This window comes from Dysidea avara, chromosome 5 (genome assembly GCF_963678975.1).
Source record: "Dysidea avara chromosome 5, odDysAvar1.4, whole genome shotgun sequence".
Lineage (NCBI taxonomy): Eukaryota > Metazoa > Porifera > Demospongiae > Dictyoceratida > Dysideidae > Dysidea > Dysidea avara.
Genome location: NC_089276.1, coordinates 6594057 through 6617041, shown reverse-complemented (window position 1 = coordinate 6617041; position 22985 = coordinate 6594057). Strand labels below are relative to the sequence as shown.

At 37.1% G+C, this 22985-nt stretch overlaps 1 protein-coding gene across 2 annotated transcripts in view; it reads right to left on the bottom strand.

Annotated features, from left to right (window-relative positions):
• Nucleotides 1-22985, bottom strand: part of LOC136255345 (protein sidekick-1-like) — a 95814-nt gene that overhangs the window by 10698 nt on the left and 62131 nt on the right. For both annotated transcript variants that reach the window (XM_066048086.1, XM_066048085.1), the window contains exons 8-15: nucleotides 19629-19913; nucleotides 4607-4912; nucleotides 4268-4549; nucleotides 3878-4213; nucleotides 3714-3820; nucleotides 3435-3660; nucleotides 2519-2615; nucleotides 1394-1682 (exon numbers count right to left, since the gene is read on the bottom strand). In XM_066048086.1, coding sequence (XP_065904158.1) covers nucleotides 1394-1682; nucleotides 2519-2615; nucleotides 3435-3660; nucleotides 3714-3820; nucleotides 3878-4213; nucleotides 4268-4549; nucleotides 4607-4912; nucleotides 19629-19913 — 1928 coding nt within the window. The remainder of the gene's footprint in view (nucleotides 1-1393; nucleotides 1683-2518; nucleotides 2616-3434; nucleotides 3661-3713; nucleotides 3821-3877; nucleotides 4214-4267; nucleotides 4550-4606; nucleotides 4913-19628; nucleotides 19914-22985) is intronic.

Below are 22985 nucleotides of genomic sequence, written 5' to 3'. Positions count from 1 at the left end.
ATAAGGACCACATTCCATTATTTTCACGTTATAAAAAATAAAGAGTGACTTGATATTTAATGTAATTTATAGACATGCATATGTACATACATTACTATGGTGTTGGTGGTGGAAATTGATGACCTGTGTAATCATCAGAAGGGAATTCACTCCTTATTAATGATACTGCACAAGAAGGAAGTACCACACGTCTGTGTCGGCCCAAGTAGCCCCAACCCCACCATGCCAGTTGTCTGTATGCCAGAAACCTAAATTTTCTAAGAAGAAATATTTATAATTATAAGACTTCATAATTAACAATGGAAAAATCACCTGTTCTCCTCAGCAGGGATATCACTAGTCCCATAATGGTGTCGGTGGCCATGAGAGGCTATCAACAACACAACTCTGCACAGGCAAGCATTGGTAAAGTCCATGTGCTGTGTGATACAAACAGGGACAGGATCACCAACCAACAGATTTTTGATTTCGTCAATTTCTTGACAACAAACAGATTCCCTGGCTGTTGGCATTGGCTGGCAGTGATAGCACGTGCACCTGGACAAATAACTTGAATAACTGAGCATCAAATAGTCCCCATTCACTTACCAGTTCGTGTTTCCAATTTGCTCTTCACCTGAGTCACCTGTTACTACAGCCGTTTCATCTTCAGGCTCGCTGTAGGTCCCAGAACGTCTCTCTGGTTCGAATAGATATGGTAGAACTTCGTCACGAGGTTCGTCCACCTCTGATATCGCTTCACTGTCTCCACTGAGATCTGTCGAATAATGCACAGAGCCTGACAGTATCGAATCGCCATCAGACTCGGAGAGAGAATTTGAGGTTAGCACTTCACCTGCCATTGTCGAAATATGACAGTGTAACTGTTGTACAACTTTTACGCGGTGGCTCAAGTTGACGTCATAAGGTTGCGGTTGATTTTCCCGGTTATGACGTTTCGCTGCCTTTAAGGCTTTATAACTCGATAATTACACATAATTGAATTATAAAAATTGTTGTTCTGTGCATTGTATGAGTAAACAAACATATTTATCAAAAAATATTTTTCCACTTCAGTTGACTTTTAATAACTGAAGACCATCACATGATATGTCAGTTTAACTTCTTGGTATATAGTGTTTTAACTATCATTTTACTTTTTTTCCTCACAAATTTGACACCATATTTAGTTAAGTATACTAATGAAACAGTGCCTAAATACCTGTTGAATCCCATTTATAACTCTTCAAATGTTTTTTTTCTCATTTTTTTAGTATTGGATCAGTTCACATGCACACTCCATGAATTCAAGCTGAAAGTTCATACAACATTTGAGGAATAGGTTAGTAGCAATGACAAAACAAAACACTAACAATAAGCTACTTACAATTATACATGATGTAATTACACTCACCAGGTCATTAGTAGTATATGCTCTGACCAGTACAGCATATGTTGTGTTAGTTTGTAATTGTACATTCTCATAATTTACTCCACCAATACTTGACCTACTCTCATCCCCCACTATGTAAGGATAAGGATAGTCACTGATATCACTAGTCTCTACTATTCCAGTAATATAGGTGTAAGGTTGACCATTACTGTTAGCTGTATCAGCTTCCTCCTCATTAAAAGGACCAATATCCTTCATATTTGTGCTACTGGTTTCATCTCCACCAATCACCACAATAACAGCATAATACCTATCATATGATCACTATGTGATACAGTATGTATTCAAACTACATAGCTCACTTACAGAGTTGGGGATATAAAGTTACATTTGTAACACATTACATAATATGTTGTAACAAAGTAATTATTATTATCATAACACATTACAGGACAAAGTAATGAGAAATACAGATATTACATCTGGAATTGTAATGTGTTACTTCTTTTTAATATGCATTGTATCCAGTACATGATTGGTTGTATTTTGTAGGCTGGGAGCCTGTATTTAGAAGGTTGAACTTAGTTTATAGCTTGTAACGAACAAATGTAATATGCAATAATATTGCTAGTTACAGCCCTCAGAGTAATGTGTAATATGTAACTCATTACTATTTTTCTGGGAGTAATATGTAACTGTAACATGTCACATTGTATAGAAGTAGCGAGAAATATGTAATGAGCTACAATTTGGAGTAACGACCCCAACTCTGTGTCCCTTGAACATTAATGCACTGTTGATATTAAAGGCCAATGTATATATGGAAATTTATCACGGCATACATTACATTTTGTCAAGCAAACAACAGTTTTGGTGCATGTAGTAATGACACATAGGTGTTATGACTTGAAACCTGAGTCTAATATTCTTTGAAAAATACGGTGGTAGAGTTAGCAAACAAAAGGTTTGTGATTGTATTTCAAACCTACTATGCTTAAAGATGAAAATGAGCAAGGAAATTAAGCATTACTGTACATTTATACACCTGATGCGATAACATACTACTGTACCTATACATATAGATCTACAAAACCCACAAACATTTTACCACATATACAGTTCAAGAAACAAATACAAGCCACTTACATGATATGACCATTCAGATCAGGTGCCTGTTGTATTTCTATTCCCACTGTAGTATCATTAGCTCTTGATACTTGTGGAATGAGGGGTATAGGAGGAGCTGAAATAATAAGAATTTATTTATTTATATGAGATATAAAAACAAGTGCAATAGTGCAAACATGGCAAAAAAGTTTTTCTGTTTGTTTGAATATCTGACTCTGGAAACAATTTCTGCACTACTAAAACTAAAAAAAGATGACATGTATAGAACATGTTTAAAGATCAATAATATGGAAGCTTATAAACAAAGAATTTTAACTTTCACCATTTACAACAAAACTGCAATGTTAAAATCCCATCACATTTGCATGCATCAGAGGTGAATCCAACATGGCACATTTGAGGCAAATGCGCCCCCACCCCCCTCCCTCAGTCCCTCTTGTGAGGATCCATATTTCCTTTTATTGAAATACTACAGGCTGTATATAAACCTTCAATTTTTTTGTTAGGTCAAAATCAATCCACAACTGATGAAAAATATGCATATTATTACCATTAATTGAAAACTGGAACCAAAGTCAAACTAGCTGTCAAGCAAACTGTCACTCAGTGTCTTTGCAGGCATCCTAAGCGCCTTTAAAAATATTTTTCTAGTGTTTAACACATTCATAGCCTTGTGAACACTTTAAAGACTTCACAGCTATCTGTAAAGCCAGAATGGCAAAATCAACAGTGAGACATTTATTACTTCCTGCTTAAAAATACGTAAACCAAATAACAAGAGAATCTGTTCATCCCACCTAAAGTAACTACCTGTACCTCCCCTTGCCAGCTCCTGGATCCGCCCCTATACATAATTATTTCAGAAATTCACGTAACTACCAAAATACAAGGATTTTTAATGTTACACATAATGCTGTAGGTTGTTTAACTATACCATCAGGTAATGTGGATACTGAGATCACTGCTTCATGTCCTGGTCCCACTTTGGTATAAGCCACAATGGTGAACTGGTACTCTGTACCAAGTCTCAAATTAGTAAGGTTCAATGAAGATGAAACATCATTGTCATCAGCTAAAACAGTAGTTGAGTTATTAATAGTAAATGTATCCATTTCATCAGTTTTTTGATTGAAGTATGTTACCATAGCATTATATGACACCTACACAAAAAACATGTACAACTACTACTAAACATGACATTGCCATTACTTACTGTGTACTTGGTGATCAGTCCATTAGGAGGATCAGGTCTCTGCCATGTGAGGAATATACTTGATTGTGTTACATTAGTAGAAACAATATTGCATGGCTCAGTTGGCCCTAATGAATGTATGGTTCATAGTGTTAACACACGAAAAGTTATTTCAAATAACCCACTTTTTTCATGTGTAATAATTATCATTTCACTGGATCGATATCCCACTAAATTGTTTATTGCAACAGCTGACACTTGAATCCTGTATGTCACTGACCCATTAAGATTAGTTAGTGTACCAGAAGTTCCAGTAAAGTCCATAGCAAACTCTCCATCTTGTGCTAGTTGTCTCTTCCTCCTATTACTAGTCATAATAGGACCATAGGGACCACTCACTGGCAGGTAGAACACTGTGTAGTGAGTAATTACACCATTTGGTACATCAGGCTCCATCCAGTTTGTTGTTAACATAGAAGATGATATGGATTGTATGGTGACACTAGGAACAGGAGCAGGGGCTAAAGGAAATATGAATATTACAATAATGGAATAAAGGTGTATTTGCAGCTTACGTTCTGGTAAAGTCATTACAGTAATACTATTACTAAATGGTCCTGCTCCCACTCTAGTATATGCTCTTATTTGTAGAGTATATATTGTACCAGGTGATAATCTTTCAACAGTACCCATCAGCGTATCAGTGAAGTTAACAAGTGATGTTGTACTGTTAACATTATACTGTACTTCATATTGTATGATGATCCCATTAGGAGTATCAGGTGGCATCCATGACAATGTCACAAATCTTGACTGGATAACATCTGCTGTTAGTAAATTTGGAGCAGTAGCAGGTCCTGAAACATAACACTCATGCAGTCTGTAAAATTAAGTACATTAAACAGTTCACTCACTATGTTGTCCAGATAGTCCATACATAACATCACTGAATGGTCCAGTTCCATTAACATTAACAGCAGTCACTTCTACTGAGTAGTTGGCAAAAGCTACTAATGCTGGTATGACTGAAGTACGAAATCCACTACTAATGTCAATAATAGTTATCATTTGTGATACACCACTACCCACTCTAGTGTATCTGATCACATATCCAGTCACATCACCATTTTGTAACCTTCCTTCTGGTGGTCTATACACTACTGATAACATTGCTGGATCAGTATCCATTAATGTGATTTCACGTGGTGGACCATCTGGAACTAATTTAAAAGTGTGTCAATATTTCAGCTTTGATGTAGATATACGTATAGCATCCACACAAAAACAGCCAAGCTGTGAAAAAAGGTGCGGCCTTAAAAAGCCAGCTGGGTGAAAAAAGTTGTGAAACAAAAGGTGGCGGCCAACAAATGACTGCAATAATGTTAATGCTAATAAATTTTAATAATGCAGGCATTATCAAAATTTATTAGTATTAATGTCATTGTAATCATTTGTTGTGCACTATTAAAGTTTATTAGCATTAACGTCATTGCAGTCATTTGTTGGCTGCCACCTTTTGTTTCACAACTTTTTTTCACCCAGGCTTTTTAAGGCTGCACCCTTTTTTCACAGCTTGGCTGTTTTTGTGTGGATATCACTTCTTGTTGTAATTGCGAGCTCCAAAAACCAGCCTATGGTTGGCCTTGATAATTCCTTTTAACTTTTTTTCTTCTTTACTAAAGAAGACTGTGTGGCTATATGAAAAACTGAAATAAGACAAATTTTGAAGGTATGTATACCCCAATGATAGATGGGCAGATTCAACTCAAATTAGGAATAGGAGATGCCCTACCCTAAGGAAGCTTACATAGCAGAAATGGTTAATTATACCATTCAAGCACTATGGAGCAATGAATACGGATTTTAAAAGAATTTTTTTTATTATTCCTGGAGTTACCAGCACCCCTTGCCACCACCCCTAGCACTAAAGATGTCAAAAGTGCTAGACAAACACTAACACTGGGAAAAATTATGTATTTGTCTATATGTGCGACAGAGTACATATGAAGCAAATATAGTTAACTATATGTGCATCATATATGTGAGACAACCTGAATATGGTTTGAATATTATGAAGATCACATGTGATATTTGCAATATATGTATGCTAGTGGTTTTGTACAGTACATATAGTAACACATTTGCTACACATTTACTTCATCTACAATCCCATGACACATACATATGTACCTTATATTTACTAGTGTGGCCTATGTATGATACACATGATATGAATATGATGTAAATATGAAGTGAATATGAATTACACATCATTGACAAACTAAGTACACTTTGCACTATAGTTCACTATCATGTGAACAATTGTTTAAAAACTCAGCAGTATAAATCAACTATACGAAACACATGCTGAATTGTCATGCATAAAATTACAGAAATAACTTTTTTTTACTGACAGATACACAGCAAGAACAGCCACTGTTTCAGTGTTCAGTTGCCGGAAATGCACTTGATTTTGATCACTAGTAGAAATAATGCTGGCCAAATGGCTTTTTCAGTGTAGCATACCATAATAAGTTGGCCTGAGCTGAGCCAGTAGAGGCAGCAGATTTTCAATTCATTGTACTTTTGTCAAATTTCCCTGTATTCTTTTATATCAGCAGATTTTGATATTATAACATACAGAACAGGCCACATCAATATACAGCCATCATTTCTAATCCAATACGCTTCAATTCATGTTGAATGTATACATGATGCTGTCTCTCCAACCACCAATGAATGGATTTGATGATTTACATGTTCTAAAAAGTTACTTAAGATATTCTAAGGCAAGAAACTTTATTACTGCTAAATCCATGTAGTGGTAAAAGTTTAACAAATAATACTGCATCGCACAAATCTCTGCATGGTATAGAGATAAAATATTGGTAAGTTGCTTGGAGAATAGGTGTCTTGCTCTAGTAAAGTCTTAGACAAAGTACAAAAAGTTTTTTTAATCAAATAAAGATAAGTTTGTATCACTCTTTACACGTTGTAGGTAACAACCAAATTTCAACTTTATTATTTGTTTGCACAGGGGGAAATACCATCGTCGTAACTCTTGAAACTACACAACCAGCATCTGTATAGTCCCTCAGAATATCACAGATATTCATGTGTAGATGCATATAAAACTGAGTTAACAGAATCTACACCCCATACAGCATTTCAGCAGAAACAAAAAAAACTGATACATTAGATCAAGAATTCATAATATTTGTATGGTACTATGTACAAATATTATGAACTCTTGATTAGATCCAGGGTACTATGTATAGCTAGTAGTTTACTCACTGATCACTTAGAATGGCAGAATTCACTGACTACAACAACACCAACACACCTGAGACCACTGAATCCGGTATGAATTATAAACAGTGAGAACAACTATGATAGGTCTGATTTGTCCATTCATTGGCAGTTAATCTTTACTTTTTTCATCTTGTAAGCTCACCAAAATCACCATAATTACGACTGGGCTAATCCATTGCTTCTTCTAACATTACTTCGCGTCATCTTCATAATTCAGTTCTTTGCCAGGACAAGCATCAGCCAGGCCGGCAGGATTTTTTTTACGATGAATCCGTTTTCGATTTTTAGGATCACAAACAGGTCCCCCTTCTTCTTGTAAACACAAACAGCAAATGATACCTCATGGTTTCGGCATAATTTTTGCTGGAGTATGCCTCCATCCAGCCTCCGTGACGAAAAGAACTCACGTGCTGCATGTCACAGGAAAGCGCGGGCAAGTTACAAGCAGGTGCTGTGTGAAAATCATGGAAGAGACCCTGTCACTCCCAGTATGCTTCCAGAGGAACTCTGCTGAGAAAAACTGTCGCCAGTTGGATCCCATCGTTAGGGCAGCTATAATGTTCTACAAGTGACAGACGCCCAGCGGATATAGAGCAATACTGGCGCTTGGGCAAGCTATAACATTAACAAAGCCATTACCTGATGAATTCAGCCATACATGGGGAGTCGTAAGTTAACGGTGTAACCAATTCAGTTACTGGGATATGTGATAACATTTCAGTGTTCATATTTCATCTCAAGAAGGCCAACTTGTGTTGAATCTAGTACAACAAGAAGTATCCAGACTATAGACCAAGTAGTCCAGTAGGTTTAACTGAAAAAAAGGGGTGAACCTGGAAAAAATTCGAAGAAAGCTGATTTTGGTATCATTAGAAAGCAAATTTTTCATAGAATAACATATCCAAAATCCTCTAAAATCCACCTTGGGGAAACGTTTTAATGGCCAATTTAGTATTGAGGCATATGTACTGGATTCAGGAAAGTGGATCTTCCACACATATCCAATTTACCAACTTTGAAAACTCATAACTCCAGATTGGAAAATGGTATTGACTTGAAATTTGATCAGTAGTGAGTACCAGCATCACTTATTAGTTGGAGAAACTTTCAGGTTGATATTCAACTTGAACACTAAGTTGTGGTTTCTCAATTGGATGCATTTGCAAACCCATTTTTGCAAATCTGGTCATTTGCGACCAACAAAAATGTGTTATCCTTAAAATATTTGTACATAAAAAAACAGTTTCCTTAGCACTTCTGCAACTCTCTCCCCCACATTTTGCAACACACTAATAATACATGTTGGCAACAAGAGCATAATGTTGCTATCACATGGTGGAAAGCTTGCATTTATATTGTACAAATATATAAGATCTCTGGGACTGGTCCCATGTCTATCATCACCGATTGCAGCCTTAATCCTTATAGTTTCCAGCCCCATATTAAGTTCCTTCCAATGAATAACTTGTGGCATCAACTAAAACCATTGATCCTCGAAACTCCATCCAACTGCAAGGGTCAGCACACTTTCACAGCTCGCATGTGTAATAACTTTCTGATGCCACCATTTCCATGTACTGTATACCTGTGACTCCTTAATGAATCAGACTGATTCCCATCAATCTCCAACTTTTTCAACATGTGCAATTGTTGCATTATACAATCCATCATTAACTTTTCAATCATTTGCACATCGTTTGATTGCTGATTAGGCTGACTTTACCCTGTTCAAATGTTGCAGACGTTGTATCACAGCCACCCCAGGCATGTGAAAAGAGGACCTACGTATGTGCCCAATAATGTCATCATTTTTCCAAATCTTCAATGTTTTACAACCTCTGAATGAAAAAAGATACGTACTTGCCATGTTCTGCTTCCAGTGTGCACCAGTAGCACAAGAACTTCATTGTTGTCATTAGCTACAACATTCACTCCACTTCCTTCAATTGCAAAGTTGAAGTGCACATTGCAATTGGACCATCAGAATCCCCATGTGTGCAATCAGTGTGTAGGGCTGTCAGCATCCTCAGGTATATTAAAATGGTATGTACAGGTGCAGATATTCAGTCAAGTGAATCTATGGAAGCACACTAAAGTCAGGAAATTTTCTTGCAAATGAAAAGAACAAACATCAATTGATTGTCCAATATCTGAGAGATGATGGCCAGGTTGTGCATCGATGTAATTTGGATGCTGACACACTGATTGTTCAAATGTGCACTTCAATTTGCAATTGAAGGATGTGTTGTAGCTGAAGACACTGATGTTCTTGTCCTCCTGCATATATAGTGCACCAGAACATAGCAAGTATATTTTTCTTTCAGAAGTTGGGAAACATTTGAGTATTGGAAAATTGATGACATTATTGGGCACATAGGTCCTATTGTAACACATAATTACATCTTCTCTTTTCACATGCCTGCATGGGGTGGCTGTGATACAACATCTGCAACATTTGAACAGGGTAAAGTTGGCCTAATCAAGAAGAAAATGATGTGCAAATGATTGCAAGAGCAGCACACTTTCACAACTTGCATGTGCATCTACAAGTTATTCATTAGAAGGAACTTAATGACTAACTTGATCCATTACCATGCATGGAACTGGAAACTAGAAGGATCGAGGCTGAATGCAACTGATGATGACAGACATGGGACTAGCACCAGAGATCTTACTTAAATTTGTACAATACAAATGCAAGCTTTCTACTGCAAATCCATGTGGTAGCAACATTATGTTCTCGTCGTAATCATGGATTAAAGTACGTTGCAGCATGTGGCAGTTGCAGGGAAGAGAGAGTTGCAGAAGTGCTGAGGAAACTGTTTACAATAATTGTGACAAATATATTTGTTCAGAATTTACATGATAGGCACCTTTTTATTTCTATAACTAGTCTTATTCTTATTTCATACAGCTAACATTATTTGCAATGAATGAGAAAATATTTTAAGGATAATGTGCATTTTTTGTTAGTCACAAATCACCAGATTTGCAAATATGGGTCTACCAAATGCATTTAATTAAGAAACCACAACTTAGTGTACAAGGTGAATATCAACCTGAAATTTTCTGCAACTAATAAGTGATGCTGGTGCTCACTACTGATCACATTTCACTGCTTGAAGGTTCTTAGTTTAGTAATTTGTTAAGCTGCTTTACTGTAGTTGTACCCAGTTATACTGATAGCAAAATGTCAGTAACTTTAATTATGGAACATAATTGTTTTACTAAGTTTTGAACTCTCAGTAAAACATCAGTGAACGTGGGTTTACTGAAAAACTACTAAAATAACAAACAATTAACTGTTCCATATACTGGGGATATACCACTCTAGTAAACTAAGAAACTTCAAGCAGTGTTTCAAGTCAATACCATTTTCCAATCTGAAGTTATGACTTGTCTAAGTTGGTAAACCACTTTCCCGAATCCAGTCACATATGCCTCAATACTAAATTGGCCATAATCTTTTTCCCCAGGGTGGATTTTAGAGGATTTTGGATATGTTATTCTATGAAAAATTTGCTTTCTAATGATACCAAAATCAGCTTTCTTCGAATTTTTTCCGGGTTCAACCTTAATTCTACCAGACTAAAGGGCTTGTTCTAAGATGTGACAAGGATTGGTCACATACCAAGATACTGTAATAGTGTAAGTTGCATTTTGTGCTTAAAAGTGATCATTCAGTGATCATAGGCAGTTGTCCGAGACATATCGTATTGGATGATGATGATGATAAGATTGTAGAAGAACTACACGAGCATTTCAGTCTCAAGTACGAATACATGTTACTTGAGAAACTTAATTTACTCCCATAATATTGCCAGATTTGGTGAAAAGACTTCATTGGATGGTAATCAAGAGAACATACAAGCAGTTATTGATAAAATGAAGTAGTACTGAAGCTATTACTATTAAACGTATGTTCCAAATATGTGTGTTCTATGTGTAGAGTTATCCATTTTCTGATAGGAGCAGTAACTTCAGAAACGCCACCCATGCCAGGAGAGAAACATGACAACAGTCAGCTTGCGCTGCCATTCTAGGAGAAGACAGAGAAGGAACATTGTAAGAATTACTGTGACTTGTATTACAATATGTTACAGATATTCTTTTTGTAGAAAGAAAGTGTGTAAAGCACTAAACTATTCTTAAACTATTGGTGCAGAATCAAAATGAAAGTATGAAGGAGCACTAAGAGCAGCCGATGAATTAATTGGGCAAGATTCTGGTGGCAGTTAGTGCACCGACAGAGATAAGACATCTAATCGTCCACCAGATAAAAAGAAACTGATTAAATACACACTGTAGTGGCGTTGTAGAAAATTACAGGATGTGGACAGTCTCTCTTAACAACAAAATAGATGTCATAGCACACGAAGCAGAGCTATGTTGGAGAATCAGAGCTATGTTGGAACATAATTGTTTTACTAAGTTTTAAACTCTCAGTAAAACATCAGTGAATGTGGGTTTACTGAAAAACTACTAAAACATAGCAATACTTGCTGTACTTGGCTGCCTTGTGAACTTTTCAGTTAGTGTCAAACTCATTTGAACTAAAAGTAAATAAAAAACTGTTGATGGAATTGTACATTTATGTCATGTTTTATTTTCAAAACAAATTAATTGTCGAATCAAACTAAGTAGCTTATAAGTGAAATTTGTCATGTGTATGCTACATGTGTCTTATACATGCACTTCAGGTTTATAGCATGTATCCTACATCTGTCCATGCATGTGAAATTGCACAAATACAGACCACATGTGCTGCAAATCTTGTTTATCTCCTCCTACACTCAACAACAAATGTGAAGCAAACAGCACATTTACTCTAGATCAAATATGATGAGCACATAAGTGAATGTGATATTTGCTTAATATGCACTATATGCACTGCAGGCACAAATGTGTTTTTTTTTCCCAGTGTAAGATCAAATTTCAATCAATGAGCTGGAGCCACCTGACCCTCAGCTAGTGCAAGGTCAAGTACTCCTTGTGAAAGTGGACAGCCCTGATGTGATCCAGCTCCTCTCAAACACATAACAGCGGAACGTAACCATGACATCACAGAACTATATGACAACTCCTTTAGAAGAGAGACAAGGAAAGCAAATCTTCTGTAAAATACAGCACTGAGCAGCATGACCCATACCACCCCTTAATTAATGTTGAAAATACAAGTGGGGTAAAAGAACCAATCTCAACCCATCCCTAATATGTTGTTCATACTTCCATTGTTTCTCACATTCCAAACATCATAAAGTGAGGATACTTGGGTACCACAATATGAAGGTGCAGTTGGCATTAATAGCATTAAATACTTTGACATCAAAAAATGACTTCTGATGTTACCTCTCCTGCATCCTGGAGAAGAAATTTCTACATGACCTCCATCCTCATAATTAGCTGTTGCATCTCACCTGTAAGAGGCTGCAATGGATTCATGAAAATGGCATTTCTGGTTCTGTAAAACGAGTATGTCACCCACGCACACTAGCTGTACTTGGCTGTACAACAGGCTACTTTCATAATTTTGTAGTAGCTACTCTAATATTTTTTCTGAGTATGCATATTAGAATTTCCCTGATAGATCTATGAGCTATCATTCTAGTGTACTAAATCAGAACTTTCATTTATAAGGTAGAAATTAAGTGAGGTGAGCAACTAAAAGCAGTGGCAGAGTAGTGAAGGGCTTGAGTATATAGGTGTGGAGTCCCTGGTTTGAACCCAGCTGAAGAATTTTTTTCAACATTTTTGCACACATTTTTTACTTCTCAGTGACTGTTCTATTAGAGTATCTCGATCGCACTTTTCACATGTTTGGTTTTGCTTTATATCTCCTTAGCTAATACTCTCGGCATTTTCAAGCCACAAAAGGTTTGCACTATGATGGTAGCTTCATGTACAAACTGATTTTCAAGTTATTCCATCAAGTGCATTACCTTGTAGGTGTGACAACAAATCGCTTTTGAAATTTTAAAATCACACATAATTTTGTTATTCTTAGTTTGATCTGTATGAAAATTGGGTTGTAAATTATGCTCTTACTGCCCTCCAAATTTGAAGCCAATCAACTAAAGCACACACAAGTTATTGCAATTTTTCTAAAGTGTGTGAAAAGAAATTTACGTAAGAAAATTAAGAAGAAAATCAAGAAAAATATGAACATCTTTGAAGGCACAAATCTCAGTGATGGCTAGGCAGATTCAGTTCAAATTTGGAATAGGAGGTGCCCTACTCCAAGGGAGGTTCCACAGCAAAACTGGTTAATTTCCGTTCAGGCACTATTGGGCTACGAATGAATGAAAACAGCATTTACTTGGTTCCTGTAAAATACACACTTGTCTGTTGCGTGTTTGCACTAGCTGTACTTGGCCACATGACACACTATTGTGTGTCCTGATATCTATGGTAATCTCAGGTCATGAAGTATAAAATACCTTTCATATTGTACTAAAAGTGCTGAACTAAAAACACTAGTAGGGATAGTCATTACAATAAAAAGTTCTTCATTTCTGCTTTAGTAATAATAAGGGCTAAAGGCAAGGGCGCCGGAACTGGGGGGGGGCGAGCCCCCACACTATTTTCAAAAGCATGTTTTGACTCCCCCACTTTTTGGGGCAAGTACTAGTAGCCAATCAGCCAAAGTTATATATGCACACAGAAATACATACCTCCATACGAGAAGCCATACAATATCATGCAAAAGCACTCTGGGGTGTGGCATCACCAGTCCACCACAACTGTCAAGCTATTTATTGTACTGTACGAGCATAGGTACGAGGTACCGTATCATAGTTAAATAACACAAAAGGCCTGTAATTTTATTTCTGTTGTGATATCTGTTGTTCAAATATTTCCTGGATCCCGTGCAGTGAGAAGTTTAAACAGCAGAAAGAGTGTCATATCCGTGGCATTATATGATGTGGGAAAGCTTAACTTGAATTGAGGGTGGTAACAGATCTAAGTCTAAGAGGGCAGTCACACTGTAGTGCGCAAGTGTATGGGAGTTGCTGACTACCGATGATTAAACCAGAAATTATTAAGACTTTGTGGTGAAGTTGATTTATCAAGAGAAACAAACAAGGATGTTGAAAATCAAAGTAGCCAACCGTGAACGCAGTGTGGTATTCACGTGATCTACACTCAATTTGGGAACACCTGCTAGAGCAGATATCCCAGCTGGTAGTTCCTTAAAGGTAACGATGTTTCACTTTGCGGATAACCACTATTAATGCCGTAATCCTTGTAGTGTGAAGTACGTAAAGCTCTCATAAAGAAAAGAAAAGACCTTCACATGTAGTCTGGTACATCGCAGACCCTATCCACTGGGGCTTATCGATTAGAGATTATAAGTGCCCGCTGGAAATCGATAAGCCCCAGCGGACAGGGTCTGCGATGTACCAGACTACTTCACATGACCATGATTTTTCACATGATATATACATGCATCGAGCACATGCAGTAGGTGTAGAGGAGCACAGTAGGGAGTGAAGAGATATAGCTATGCAGTATAGGTGTAGGACTATTAGCTAGTGATAACACACCCCACAACACCTTTATATAAACACACATATGAATTGGGTACAGAGGAGCCGGACCCTGCGTGTCTGCATGGGTATTAATCAGTTTATGGTTGACTGGTTATGGCTATCTTTGCCCCCCCACTCTGAAAATTATTCCTACGCCTTTGGCTAAAGGAGAGATTGAATTTGCACTATGATCTCCCTTATGAATTCTTTCTTATTCCTTTTTTCCAATATGATTTATCAATGATGAACTCCCATATACCACATGAAAGGCACCATGCAGATGCATTAGGCAAACTGAAACATGTGCTCCAGTACTACCCACTGGCAGGCAAAGTAGCCCTTTCCCCAGGTACGCTCTGTTTGTAACACAGCAGAGAACAATACTTGAACTATGGCTGCAATCAAACTGCTTACTTAAACTGTTGAAGGCACAGTGCAAAATGGATGATTAGAATTTCACTTTTGCATGATAAAACACAAGTTGCTGCCTGTGAATCTATGTCATTGCAATACAAGCAATAAGAAATGGGACACAAAAAAGGACAAAGGTACGTAAGTTGTACATGATACATTGTACCTCTTGTGGTACACTAAAAGATATGTTAGACTAACAACAGAACATTTGCCATTATTGACTTCAATGATTTGATCATGTATGTTCTTGCATGTACAATCATCACTTAAGCAAAACTTGTAAGTTTTGACCAGTTCACAAGCACTGGCACAAAATCAGTCCAGATTGTTGATGACATCTGTGAAGGCTTCTTTGCTTGATGGATCTATTAGTAGTTGTTGACATACTTTTATGGCATGTATTACCAATAGTTCATAATATTAGAAAGTGATCCACATTATGAACTCTTGGTATTACTGTATGACTTTAATGTCTGCTTTTTTGGAATCAGAGAGGCAGAGGTTTTCAACAATGGAGTGTTTCCTGATAACCACATACATAAGTTTAACTTGGAACCTTTTTTGAGGACTCGTACAGGATTCCCACTGGAATTGCATGTGGCAAAACCTCAATCACAGTCTACTTGAAAATGTATTTTAGGTATATAGGTTAGGTTACGTACATAGGACATCCTTAATGACCACTACATAAAGGATCAGGTAAACTTGACAGATTGGAGATAAGTTGGAAAGAATAAATGGCAGGTAAGTTAACAATACCTGAGATTAAGCATATCACCTTCTGTCATACATCTAACCTACACCAGTGAATCAGTTAATTGGTTACAATAACTCAGAGAATGTGTTTTGGTTACGAACTGATTAACAACTGCAGACCATACCATCTACTATTCTGTGGGCAGAAAAGCAATCTCTGCCCAATCCTGATTTAATTATTGGTGATCACTTTGCTACATGGAACTGTGAGCAGTTTACTAACCTATCAACTGTCACTGTCCAGTTATCAATGATGCCAATAGATCCAAAATAGCCATATTCAGAATTTTCTACAGACTGGCTAACTGACTACCTGACTGACACCTTCATTAATGCTAGGCTTGATTCTTTTTGTTAGATGTCATTTTAGCCTAAATGATGTCCTTTGGCACACCAATTGGTAAAAACATGCCCACATCATCTTTGTCCTCTTTTCGTGTTTTCACAGGTAGCGTGTCAATGGCTTTGTGAGTTGTCTATCAAACAAAACAGTAATAAAATGGGAACCATTATTCATAATTTTTGCACGTAACCTACAAAAATTGAAGAAAGAAAATTTATTCTAGGGTAACTTCATGTATTATTCTCTATGTGTAGGGTTGTGTAACAGGCAGAAAGAAAAATAAGCAAAACTGGCTACCGTACTGTTTAAGTAGGATTTGCATCAAAAGTGACGTGCGCCACCAAAAATACCACCCTTAAAAACCAGCTTAGAAACTTCTTACGCAATGAAAATCACCTTTACAGAATAATATTAGTCCATCTAACATCAAATGCAGCATTAAAAACAAGAAAACACTTACTGGCGGCCGAATATAGAATTTTTTTTAAATCGTCAAAACTTGAAATTTTGTCTCACTCACTACAGTCGCAAGCCTAGAGCCCAAACGAAGCAGCGCACGGTCACCATTTTACGCCACAACAACAAACTCACCGGTGCGATGTGCCTTTTGGGGTTCCGACAAATGTACGCCCTGTGTGCTTTATCTTTTCTTTTATCTTCAATCAGGCTGCTTGTCTTCTTCATTCAACGAAATCATACCGAAGCATTAATTTTCCATATCAACACTTTCTTTAAGCAGCATAATAGACGCCACAAAATTATTTAAGGCACTTAGACTACACTACTGTATGGTCCCCGACTGTACGGAGGTAACAGTACTCCACGATAGGTCACAAAGTCACGCCCATTCTTTATTCTACGTATTATTGATCTATCGATCGAGAGCACGATGACCACGCCCCTTTTACGCTAGCTGTATTTGTGACCACACACCTTTAAGTTGGTAGGCTACTCTAGTCTAATAATTGATCGAAACCACGATGACCACACCCATTTTTGGGGCAAGCACACACACACACCAGGCTGTTTAGAGATACTCTAATACAGCAGTCACTCTATTAAAACAGTCACATGTTTATAGCTAGCTGTATGCTTTAACAAAAAACTAAACAAACTAGTATATTAAAAATTATAAATTTAAAAATGAAGTAGGGTTTTAAGCTATAAAAGTAGTGAAACAAGAGATGAACAATGGTAGCTATTACAGCATAGCTCAGTGTTAAATCCCTACTTTGGCATGGTATAACAATTATTTTGTGTTCAATGCCAAAGTAGGGATTTCCCATTATGCTATGCTGTAATAGCTACCATTGTTCATCTCTTGTTTCATTACTTTTTATAGCTTAAAATCCTACTTCATTTTTAAATTTATAATTTTTAATATACTATATGATTAATTGTAAATAGCATGTTTTGTCATATGTTTATAGCCTAATCACATAGTGATTTAGTTTGCCATACATTAGTCTCAATAGTAGGAGTGCAATTGATCCCAAATCGCACAGCCTTGTTTCTGTAATTGTACTGTAAAGTAGCCAATAAAATAACTAAATCACAGAAGCCTTTTAAGTGCAACAAGAAAGTGATAATGAATAGCCAATCAAATAAGTTAAAATACACTTAGAAAAGTAGTTCAAAGTACTAACAATCAATGGCAATGCTTGGTTGTGTGGATTAACAACCCAGACAGTAATGCACCTATCAATGTAATCCCCGACTACCACTAATACAGGCTGAGGTTGGGAAAGGTGGGGATTTGCATCACTGAAAATTACAATTCCCCACCTACTGGGGAAGTACTGGCGATGCAAACCCCGACCAAGCCTCAACTTGCAAACCCCGGGAATACCAGGTCTAGGAGGCGATTTGAACGGTTGCGTGGATTGGTATAGCGACGAATTGGTGCGAGTGGATTCTAGTATGAATGTAGTAGTTAGCGCCCCAAACACTCCTTCAAAATTGAAAGCACACACTTTTACTGCTTGAGTGAATTTCTTTAGTGAAGACAAATCCCCACTATGTCAGGGAAATTTAGTGATCAATTCCCCCACAATCCCCGACCTTTCCCCACCCTCAACCCGTATCAGTGGTAGTCGGGCATTACATTGATAGGCGCATACTGCACCCACAAATATTTTAATGCATACCCCCACTAAGATTGGTCTGCTGTAAAGACGGCTGGTTGTGTAAGTTGTGTTTCTAGTTCATTCCAGCGTTGAAACCGGGTCACTACTGCTGACCCGTATGACCCACTGACCCGGATAACAATCCGGGTCAGACCCAGATTGACCCGGATTAACTAAAGCCGAGGCGTGTGATAAGGCCACTCCAAATAAAATCTCTGTTTCCCGTCCTGAACTCAGGCACATTTTCATGCGGGCAGGCAGTCCATTTCCATTATTTCATTATAGCTTTTCAAGCCCTTATTTGTCCAGCACAACCATAAAAAGCTGCATAAAAGAATGCTTAGCTCGTTCCTTCCTTTTTAAGCTGCAAAAATAACACAAATGTGAAGTTTGTGCCGACTTGATAGCACTGCTGACACGTGAGCTTACACTGTTTCAAGATGCTTTTACTGAGCCTGTCAGTATGCAAGAATAACCGGAAATAATGGAAGAATACGGAATAATAGAATATTTAGAGCTGACAGTAACCAGATGCGGGCGGTGGATGAATTTATTTGGAGTGGCCTAAGAGCTATGTTTCGGGTGGTCTCAAGACTACGTTTCGAACGTTCTATTCGTATGGAGTAAACGAGTAGTTCTGTTATAACTAAGCCTGTAAAATCAGTCAGTGGGTTTGGTTCCACCATAAAATAGGTATATTATATATATATCTATGGTTTCACGTAGCCACTGTGAGTTTACAGACAGCAATTGGGTATGGCTTCGTGCATACCTAGTATTACAATTTCCCGATATATTAAAGTGGGTGTGGCTCATACTTATCCTGCTGCAAGACTAGACTATGTACAACTAGTACAATAATCAATTAGTGGGCATGGCTTCACGTAAGCTTGCAGACAGCAACGTACACAGTTTTGTGCTACAGACTGCACTTACTAATAAATGGGCATGGCTGAGCATATGTTTGTAATGCAATGAGTAGGCATGGCTCACAAAAAAGCTCATACTAACAATTTTGTTTCTCACGTGATCCAATCCGGGTCAGACCCAGATAATCTGTAAACCAGGTCCGACACGGATGACCCGGAGAAAATGACCCGACTTGGTTTCAACGCTGGTTCATTCATCCTATGGCTGCTTTGTATAGCTTACCACTATGATTGTTTGTTGACTTGTTGGTAAGTATTTGAACAATGAACGTTAGCTGCATGCATATATCTATGGCTCCTTGTAGCGTAGCACTTACTACTGTTTCCCCAGCCTTGTTAGCTGTAGGACAGAGAGTAAAATGTGGTTCAACCATGGAAAAGGCAATTCAATTTTATATTGGCATATCATATCGGTTTTTGGTAACTATATCAGGACCAACTGATATAGGCAAAATCTCCATATAAGCCACCAATATGATATGTATCAGTATATCGGTAATGAAATCCTTGTACAATATTTTACTTACTATTTGACCAAGTCATCACCCTCACTGGATTGGAAGAAATATTACTTGTATTATACACTGCTTGTACTGTGATGTCATAACTGACAAACTCTTCTAATTCATTAATAATAGCCCTAGTTAATGATCTATTCACTGTCACTGTGCCATCATCTGCAAAATCTTCCACACCGTTATATAATATGATGTAAGCACTGACATCATTGATATAAGCTACAGGTGGATCCCATGTGACCTCAATACTACGAGGTGATAATGTCACAGCATTAACATCAGTGGGAGGACCATCTACAGAACAGTTAAAAAGCTACATGTATCATGTGCGTCACTTAACATATATATGCAACTTAAATGACATTTACTAAATCATATCATGGCAATAAATCAACACATACAATAGCATACCATGTGACCAAGTACACATCACAGACAAGTGTGTATTATACAGAAAGCAAGAAAACACATGCATTCATACCTAGGTAATTCACAGCGAGATGGATAAGCCCTTTTTTTCTGTGGAACCTCCAGATATTTCCATACCAAATGTGACCCGGTCTGCGAAAAGGGCTCTTATAGCCTTTCCAATTGCATATATATGGTAACCCATAACTTGACTGGTGAATATGGTACAAGCCTACAATTTGGTCACTCAACAACCCTAACCTGGCAGTAGCTGCGGGTGTAATTACATGGTGATAGCTTTAGTAGATTAGGAGTTATGATTAGCCAAACATGGATAATTGGAAAGGCTATAAGAGCCCTTTTCGCAGACTGGGTCACAAATAACTAAATTGGTCTTGCAGTCTTTTTTGAGATATGTGCCTTCTTATTTTCTCCTTAATCTTCTTCCACTAAATTTCTCTTGCAACATGTCATAACTCATGCAGTTTTGTTGGTTTCTCTTCAAATATGGAGGGTAGCACATTTATCCTCTAATAATAATTATTTGTGTATACATTGGTAAGTTATGAGCAATTTTCAAAAATTACATGTAGGTCATACCTACATTTACAGAAATAAGTTAAAGTTGGTCAGCAGATAAGTTAACAACTGTAGCACTTGTGATTTGAAAGTACTGAGAGTATTAGCTAAGGAGGTATAAAAGCAAAAACTAAACATGTGAAACGAATGCGATCAAGATATTCTAATAGAACAGTCAACGAGAAGAAAAATCATACACAAAAATATCAACAAAAAAGGTGTCCAGAGTTCAAACCAGTGACTTCCAAAGATATGGTTCTAGGGGGAGGATTCACAGTTTCTGGAAACTAGTCGGCTTTAAAAATGAAAAGATTGATATGTTATAATTGAAGTAAGCTGAAGCCAAAATTATTTTTTTGTCTGGCTAAGATTTATTGTATGATAATGAGATTATTTTTTGTAAATTTAAAGTGGTGTAACTTCATAAATAACTTTCATGTATCACAAAATCACCAACAAATGCTTCTCCAGCACTACTAAGCAAATTTTAAGCCACGTTAGCAATTTAAGCTCCCTATAACTTTATAGGCTGCGTTGTTAAGGTCTGACCTGTATAGGTAAAGCAGCAGCTCTTACATTTAGGAATCAGAAACCAGTATTAATGAAAGCTTTTAGTCTACTACATCAGAATGGTAAACTTTAAATCTACCAATAAAATTTCTATGTTCTCTTTATTAAAGATCTAAAAAAATGTTGACAAAATTAATAGTCAAATAAACTATGCCAAACAAATTTTATGCAACAATGATGTATTTGTGATACTCTAATAGAGTAGTTGGCAATAGCGTGGTTTGTTGTCATGCTAAACTGCTTAAACAAACTAGTTAAATTTTCTTGCAGATTTCAGTAAACTATCAAGGTACAAACCTTCATGGAATCCGTTTAAATATCACAACTATACATGCATGTAACTAGTACATTTTGGGACACTTTAATTTTGACTATGGTATGGCTCATTTACAGGTTTACTAAATCACTTAGTCACCTGACATGCTCAATTAGTCACCTACACATGTTCACTTAGTAACCCACCCTCAAGCAATTTTGTACATGATAAATAATTATAGCACGAAAGGCACACTGCAGTACTTGACAATACTGTAATACTCTTCTTCTCTGTGTTCCGCAAATAATTCTGGACAAATAGTAGACTAAACGGCGTATGTACTGTAGCTCTAGCCATTACTTTGGTTACCAGTAAAATAATTATTTTTGTGGGCATTGTAAAGACTTCAGGAAGAAACCATTCCGCTGATCTTCATTGCTCTTTCACCCCACACTCATGCTCTGGCTATAAAGGTAAGTACTTTAAACCATAGTCTAAATAAGTTAGACACCCCAACCAATGGGAACTAAGCGATTTAGTAACCCCTCAGGCCCTTAGTAGTGCTCTCACTGTGCTCGGGATGCTATAGCCTCAGGCCATCAGGGTTACTATAATTTGCTTAGTTCCCTTGATCTTGGTGTCTAACTATTATAAAATACAGTAGGGTCTCCATTATCCAAACACGTTTGTGCTAGGTCAATCATAACATAATACAGACAAGTGAAGTTTTGTGAAGCCATTCGTTTATACGGAGTTCCATTCAACTACTCTAATAGAACATACACTTACTCTAATAGAATGTTCACCTAATGACGAAATACTCTAATAGAACAGTCACCTATACTGTTTGAAATAATCGAGGGTTCGGATAATCAAGATCCTACTGTAGTCCAACTTATAATGCTCAGCAAACAATATGAAATTATGAGCAATACTTAAAGGTGACGGTTACCTTAAAATCATAGTTTTAAAGCCAATACAAATGAAGTCACATACTCCGCTGATGTGTGATTAATGCTTATACAATAATTAAAATGCTGTTGCTCAGGCTAAGGCCAATGACCTTGTACTAAGAAGTTGCTACCGTTTGTGAATATTGTTAAAGAACACATCAATACGTAAGTAGGGTAGTTTAGAACATTTAAGGGAATTCGGGTGCTTTGCATGAAACTTTGTTGACATGTCATTTGTGGTTTTAGTACGGTATTTTCGCTAGTACAACTTACTGCATCAGTTTTTCCTGTATACTAGACATCTTGTTAGTGTACATTAAGCGAGTGGTATTAGTAGCAGGGCTGCATGTTTAAAAAAAGATTTTTGTACTGCTTGTCAACGTTACAGTGGGTTTTAGTTCCCTTCACGGTGGCCAAAAATTCCATAGCCATGTTTCACCCTGGTGTTGGCTCAGGTTGTGTTCATTGCTTCCTACTTATGCTGCTAAAGAGTAGAATCCACAAATTACTTAGCTTAAATGTGCAATAAACCTTGATTCCAAAAACATTTCCTCATGCTCTTACAATTGGTTGCTGTTTAATATCTGATGGTCATACAAA